General features: G+C 44.1%; 1 protein-coding gene across 1 annotated transcript in view; it reads left to right on the plus strand.

The window, feature by feature from the left end:
• The first annotated feature begins 5,910 nt into the window (after positions 1–5,910).
• The window catches only part of LOC116727220 (uncharacterized), a 2,239-nt gene continuing 390 nt past the window's right edge, over positions 5,911–7,759 (plus strand). Inside the window, exons 1-2 of the mRNA XM_032574497.1 lie at positions 5,911–6,199; positions 6,787–6,837. Of these exons, the coding sequence (XP_032430388.1) occupies positions 5,911–6,199; positions 6,787–6,837 (340 nt within the window). The remainder of the gene's footprint in view (positions 6,200–6,786; positions 6,838–7,759) is intronic.

A 7,759-nucleotide genomic window follows, 5' to 3' on the forward strand; every position in this document is an offset into this window, starting at 1 on the left:
TCCAGGTTGCAGTTTGGACTCTTCAGTCCAGCAGAGAGAAGCTTCACTCCTGAATCCTGCAGGTTGTTGTTACTCAGGTCCAGTTCTCTGAGACTGGAGGACTGGGAGCTGAGAACTGAGGACAGAGCTTCACAGCTTCTCTCTGAGAGGTTACAGCCACTCAGTCTGAGGAGAGAGTGAAAAAACTCTGTTACTAGGCAATTCTTCAAAATTGTTTTCCAAACAACAAATATTTTTGTTTAGTAATCTATCAATTATTCTTATGATTAATCGAGTAATTGGATAAAAAAATGATAAAATAAATTAATGCTGCAAGCGGCGTCGTGCAGCCCTCGCAGCTCAGCACCGCTCCGGCCTATTGGCCACCGCGGGGTGCCGGCACTGCCACCCGCCAGCCACTGTAGACCCTCTGGCACAGTTCCCGCACCCGTCCACCAGGCGATATGCACCTACGCATTCGGCAGTGCTCTCCGACGACGCACAAAAAATCTGGCAAATTGGGTGATGATATATAGCTGTTGCTATAAAAATTGAGCCCAGTGTTGCTGCGGCGCTAAAACAGCGAAGGGAAAAGTGCTAACGTACGGCTAATTCAATTAACTTTAAAGTTTAACAATAAAGCTGCACATGTGTTTGGGGTTTCTTCAAATCTTTGGGGGCAATTTGCAGTGACCAACTGACCTGACCGACATGTTTTAGGAGATGTGGGGGGAACCGGAGCACCCGGAGAAAACCCACGCAAACACGGGGAGAACATGCAAACTCCACACAGATGGTGTCTGTGAAGATGCAGCGCTAACCGCTGCACCACCGTGCTGCCCACGTTTTTTCCAATTGGGTTGGGAAGGGATCTATTTTCTAGTTTGTCAATGGGGGGAAAAAGTTTTTAAATTTGGTCTTGACGGAGCGTGGCATGGCGCCCCGTTCACAGAGGCTACAACCTCCATGCGTTTGATTCCAGTCCTCGGTTCGTCTCCTGCACGTCTTTCTCCTTCTCTAAATATCAAAATCAAGAACTTTACACACGTTCTTGAATGTCTTCACTTGTTTGTTTCTTTTTTGGCTTCTTCCATCCCAGAGTGTTTCGTACCTTCTTCCAAAATGAAATTTTAGACTTTATCTTTTTACCATCTGGATTGTCCGAATCCTCCAGGATGGTTTCTCCAGCGACCTCGGTCTCTTCTGAGGATTCTGGATCCATGGAAGAACCTGGTAAAGGTTCTCCTGAGAGATCCTCCTCTGAAGAAACCTCTTGATTTAAGACTTTAACTTGATTCTGTGACTTTTCTTCCTTTTCTTGGGAAACTGTGATGGGTTGTTGTTGGAAACCTTTTTCCTCGGCTCTCAGAGTGTCGGCCAGCAGTAGATCGTCTCTCGCTCTTTGTAAATCATTTTTTACACAAATGAGCTCCTCCTGGTGTTTTTCTGCTTGATGTTTTAATGCAGTTACTTCGGTTTCAAACCGACTGTTGAGCTCCATGTACAAACTGTTAACATTCTCCAGCTCAGCCTTTGCACTCCTTTCCTTATCTTGCAGGATTTTCTTCTCTTCTGTTGTTATTTCTTGGAGGATGGCATATTCAGCTCTCAGCTTCTCTAGAAGCTTCTTGTCCTCCTCTGTTTGCTCCAGGTGAGCTTTTCTCTCCTGCTCTACCTGATGCTGGTATGTCTCAACCTCCTGCTTTAAATCCATATTGTTTCTTTCAAACCTACGTTTCAGCTCCTCGTGCGAAATGTGAACCTGATCCAGTTCGTTCAGCATCTGCTTCTCTCTCTTTCTCAGAATAAAGATTTCTTTAGCCATTTTTCGAAAGAGCTCCTCCTTCTCAGCTTTCAGCTTGTCGACTAGCTTCAGACTCTCTTTCTGTCTTTCTTTGTTTGCATCTTTCTCATGTTTCACCTCCTGCCTTACCAGAGAAATGTCTGCATCATATTTACATCGCAGCTCCTTGTATGAAGTCTTAAGTTGGTCCAGTTCTTCTTGGACAGCCTCGGTTTTCTTTCTCTCAGCCTGTATTCCAGCAACAAATGCTTCCTGGCTGAGGAGGTGGGCCACCTTTAAATCCTCAAACTCCTGCTGCAAGGTCTTCTCCATGTTTTTCACACCGTTATAAAATGTGGAATCAATGTCTGCAGCGTAAAGTTGTGCTGGATCACTGGACATCTCTTCCCTCTCTTCTCTCTCTAATCTCTCCAGTTCCCTCATTGTCTCTTCGGCCTCGTTGATAAGAGTTTCTCTGAGAGCTTCCTGCCTTTTTAGTCTCAGTTCCATCTCTTTCAGTTTGGCCTCCAGCTCGGCCGGGTTTTGGTCGTCTTCTATCCTGGCGCTCTCCATTTCCAGACTGGAGTCCAGTCTTTGGGTTTCCTCATCTAAAATATCCAGATGTGCAGGAACGAAGCTGCCTTGGGGGTCTTGCTGGCCTCCCGTTCTCGCCTGGGGTCCCATCATTTTGTTGCAGTATTGCTGAAATAAGTGAAACATTTCTCCTCAATACAATCACTAAAGTTGTCGATTGGTAAACTACCTGAAAGAGCTTTGCGCACGTCTGAACTGGTCAGTGATATTGCAAGCAATGAAAAATATGCAGAATTGTGTCACATACAATTCTGAGTTGATGACATCACAGACTGCATCGCCAGTGACATCACAGAGTCTTCCTTTGCTGGCGGTGTGACATCATTCCACCACCAAATATCTCACTCTTTATTCTTGTTTACATTCAAAATAGTCCATGATTCACTCGTTTTTATCCAAACTCATTTCTGTGTTGGGCCAGATCAAAAACCTGAATGTTCATAAAGGGCCTGTTGTGCCAGAACATATTGATGAAAACCAATTAAATTGTTAAAATATCAATAAATAGGTGTTTCAGCATCAATAAGTGTTTCTTAAAATAACATAATATTGAACATCTTTTCACACTAATCAGTTCATCCAGGATTGTTTTTGTGCTTTTCTGCAATCAACATCACAGATTTTGTGGCGCAAATTTAGAAATATCTGTAAGGAATTTTTTACAATATTTGCGCTAACATATGATGTTAAATGTGATCTTTTATTAATCGCTCTATCGGTCATGGACTATAACTTGACATCAGGTCAGGCTGAGACAGCAGGCACTTAATCCAAAATGTTTATGGTCAAATTTGAGAAAAAATGTTGATAAACGCAGAAAAAATGTTGATAAACTCAGAAAACATGTTGATAAATGCAGAAAACATGAGGGGATCTGTTGATTTTTGTGTGAATTTTGCGGTTGTTTGTAAAAACTGGAGGGGCCCATTGCTATGATTTGGAGTCTAGAGGGCCACATACAAAGCTATGGCGGGCCAGATTTGGCCCTCGGGCCTTGAGTTTGACACACATGCCATATATGATAATCTATAGGACTTTTTTCAATATCTATACATTTTGAAGTTAATTTTGCTTGTTTAGTCAAACATTTATTTTTTTTGTATTGTGGAAAAAGACAGTGGGAAAGAAAATTTATAATAAATCGATGTCAACAACATGAAAAAGTAAAAGATAAAAACTAAAACTATTGATTTATAAATCTTGTTGAAAGTTGGTATTACCAGGGTTTTCGACCTGACGTCCCGAAAGAGGGTCAAAAGACCCTGAGTCCAAACTGACGACTCTGATGGCTCAAATTAGCATCCCTTCTTCAATTGTAAATGTGGCCGTTGACCGTCAGGCCAGAAGGTAGGAGTGTGAATAGTCCATGTTGGGGGTGGGTGCGATCTATGATGGAGGCAGCTCTACAGTAGACTCTCCTGTAGGTAGTGCTCTTCAGTTTAGTTTTGAAGCATACATGAAGTGTTTTTGGAGAGATGTGACCTTTTGCAGCTGATCCATGATGTTGTGCTGCATTATCCAGGTCATTTTGCCAAATGTACATAGAGTTTGCAAAACATACAATCTGTTTCAAGAAATATGCAAATGTTTTTCTAAAAGAAATTAGTAATGTTTTTCTTTTAAATAAAGCTAAGTGGGTTTAAAATGACAGTTTAGAAATAAACTAACCAAATTAATTGTGTTGATCCACCTCAAAAAAATCATGCAAAAAGTGTAAGCAAAAGAAATCTGGGAGACTTTGCACATGCAAATTTGCATGCAGCCTTTTGTGCTGTGGAGGATAAATAGGTGACTGCTTCACCTATTTAGTTCACAAGAACTAATGGCATTTATTTCAGTCATAATCTTGCGGGGGGTGACCAAGGTTCCATCACTATGTGACAGCTGGTCAGCAAACCTGGCAAACATGATTGACATGGCAGCACTGAATGCACATGCGCTTTATCAGGCATGCATTGGGGTGCAGGAGAGACGGGTGGACTTCCTGGTTGAGCTTGCAAAAGAGTTGGGTAACTCTCATGTGAGTGAGAAGAAGGCACACAAGGAGAAACTGCTTCGGCAACAACCTTCCACACCCAGCTCAGGCAAAAGGGCGAAGTGTCAGGTCAACCATCGATGCAGGATGCGTGTCCTGAGGCCGAAACATCATCAGTGACCCCTCACACCCCCACCATGGACTGTTCTCCCTGCTGCCCTCTGGAAAGAGGTTCCGCAGCGTCCGGTGCAGGCCCACCTGGTTCCGAAACAGCTTTTTCCCACTTGCCATCAGACTGCTGAACTCTTAACTGGACTGCACTCAAAATCTGGTCTCCACTTTATACCTTGCACATGTACAGAGCTAAATAACTTCTATTTTACTGTCAGTCCTGCACTTCATATTTTATATTTAGATTTATATTCATATTTTATACTGTATTTTATTTTATTCTGGAGTAACCTCACAACATTGGAACCTCAAACATTGTCCTGAGCCGTATGCAGCGAAATTTCGTTCTGTATACACCCTGTGCATGCAAAATGACAACAAAGTCAGTCTAAGTCTAAGGAACAATTGTGCAACTGTGAGATGCGTTTGAGGCCATTACCAGGGTAATTACCAGGGTAATTACCAGGGTAATGGCCTTATTTACAGAACAAAAGCGCCTGCTAGCTAAAATCCTTCAGGTCAGTCGACCCGTCTCTGGACTCCAAAGGTAGAAATGTTAAATGACCTTTCTCTGGTATTGCGTGTGTTAAAGTGAAGTTTTTATTAACCTCTTCCTGCTAGCTGCCCCCCCTGGAGGAATGAACTCAGACGTCTTTTATACGGTGCAGGTGGGTCTCATCAACGTCTGATTGGCTTTGCTGATCCAATGGGGTGGCTGCTCTCCTGCAGCCTCTAGGCAGCCAATCAGAAAGCTGTGCCCGCACAGCTGATCCTGCATAATAGAAAAAAAACAAAGAGCCTCCACAGCCTGAAGAGGCCAGGGGCCGCAACAATGTTTATGTAGCTTTGTTGTGTTTTTACACCTTCTCGGCCTTTTGGCTAAGACAGCGGTCCCCTCCTTTGGGTGGTGATAGCGGTAGTCTTTGTGACTTGGCTGTTACCACTGATTTAGAGGTTCAGTAAATTTTGTCCCCGGTTGAGATATTGACCACTAAGTAGTGGAAAATATCTTTTACCTTTATTTGTATTTATTGGTGTTTCTTAACTATTTATTGGTTTTAGTAAAGGTTTTAAACCTTTAACTGGTGGTGCCTCCACCATGGCGGCTAGCCATGCCGGCATGCGGAGGCACCACAGTGTTCGGTTTTTATTTAAGGAAAAAGAAGAAGAAAATAGAATAACGAGATTGGACTTTTCCAGGAAGCTGATTCAACAGGTGCTGAAGTTTCGGCCAGATGACCTGAATTGTATCCTTACCCTGCCTTTCAATAAGGGATATGATGTAAGTTTTTGCTCTGCCGCACTTCTCAAGGAATTTACGACACGGTTTGAAAATGCTAAGACCCAGTTTTCAGTATCTGACGTTGAGAAACTGACTGACAACTCCCTGAAAACGGTGATTGTCAGAATGTTCAATGAGACTGTCAGTGCTGAAGACATCTGTATGTGGCTGGGTAGATACTGCACTGTGAGAGGCCAGGCTATGAAGGTGCGGGATGTGGACGGCATCTGGAACTGTGCTTGGCGGGTCCCCATTAAACAATGGGAAGACCCCCAAGGCTTCCAGGGCCTGAAGCATCTCCCCTCAATGATGGTCCTGGGGGACAACAGAGGCTACATTCACTATCAAGGCAAACTGTGCCGGAAGTGCGGCGAGCATGGTCATCTGGCCGAAACTTGTGAAAAAGTATTCTGCGGTAAATGTCGAGAAGTGGGACACACTTTTGATGAATGTACGAACGGGCGGAAATGTAATTTGTGTGGTGGACAGGATCATTTGTTCAGAGACTGTCCAAAATCATTCGCGAACAAACTGAAAAAAGGAAAAGAGACGCTAACGGAAACGGCTAATGAGCAAGTGGACGCAGCTGGGTCGGAAAATTCAAATCTCCCGCCAGGTCCTCTGATTGGAGGAGAGGAGAGGGCGGGACGCGGGGAGGGGAAGGAAGTAACGAGATTGGACTTTTCCAGGAAGCTGATTCAACAGGTGCTGAAGTTTCGGCCAGATGACCTGAATTGTATCTTTACCCTGCCTTTCAATAAGGGATATGACGTAAGTTTTTGCTCTGCCAATTTACTCATTGAGCTAGCTCGGACTCTGAGGAAGAACAGACTGACAGCAAGCGATGATGCCTCCCTCCCCGACGCCCAGCTGGCTAAGAGGCCGGCATCTGAGTCACCTCCCGACCTTACCCCCAAGGTAGGGAAGAGAGGAAGGCTGGAGGAACTCTTCGGTTCTTTCGGAGAAGAATCCAGAGCCTTCCTCGCTGGCTCATCCAATGAGGTCTCGTTCCTAGACTTGGCTCACCAATCAACCCCGGAGGACCCAAACAAGGTAACGGCTTTAGAAAGACGGCCGACACCGAGAGCCCGAAGGGGGAATGGAGATCCAACCCGACCTGCACCACCATGTGGGAAGGAAGAGCTCTATTCACAGGACAGTCTCTGAACCCGCCTTGTTTTAACGACCGCCCGTTTTTTAACATGGTTTTAACTTAGTCTTATCTTGTTTTTAATCCTTTAAAATGTCGTACTTGATTTTAGCCATCATACTCATGACTCTCACCTTCTCAACCATCAATGTTAGAAGTGTGAAGTTGCGAGTTAGAGCCCAGAGTGTTTTATCCTTTTTAAGCTCCGTACAGTCAGATGTGTTTTTACTACAAGAATGTTCACTCCCGTTTTTAAAGAATTACACCCGGTGGCAGGACTTGTGGCCACGGCCGTCTATATGGAGCGGCTCCAATGGAAATAAAAATGACGGCGTGGCCATTTTAATAAACAACCCGCACATCTTGGTGAAGGGGAGCACCGTGGTGAGAGAGGGACGAGCACTTTTAGCAAATCTGACTTTTAACGGACAGGATTTTAACCTCTTAAATATTTATGGCTTTAATGACAAACACGACAGGTATGACTTCTTAGAGGAACTGCAGCCCCACATGCTGGGAACAAAACCTTTAATAATTGGGGGGGATTTTAATTGCATTTTATCTAGAAAAGATAGGAAAAGAAATAGACAGGGTTTTTAGGTAGACAAAACATCACTTTTATTACAGAGAATCGTTAGGGATTTTAAACTAGTGGACTGTTTTAGAACTATGCATCCTGGAGAGGAGGGCTACACCTGGTTCAGTGGTGACGGCTCTATGGCCTCTCGTATTGATTATTTCTTCATCAGGGATTGCGCCCTAACTGATGCTAGATTGTCACCGGCTTTCTTTTTGATCACCTCCTTCTGTCCTGCACGCTTTCAC

Source organism: Xiphophorus hellerii, chromosome 10 (assembly GCF_003331165.1).
Source record: "Xiphophorus hellerii strain 12219 chromosome 10, Xiphophorus_hellerii-4.1, whole genome shotgun sequence".
Classification (NCBI taxonomy): domain Eukaryota; kingdom Metazoa; phylum Chordata; class Actinopteri; order Cyprinodontiformes; family Poeciliidae; genus Xiphophorus; species Xiphophorus hellerii.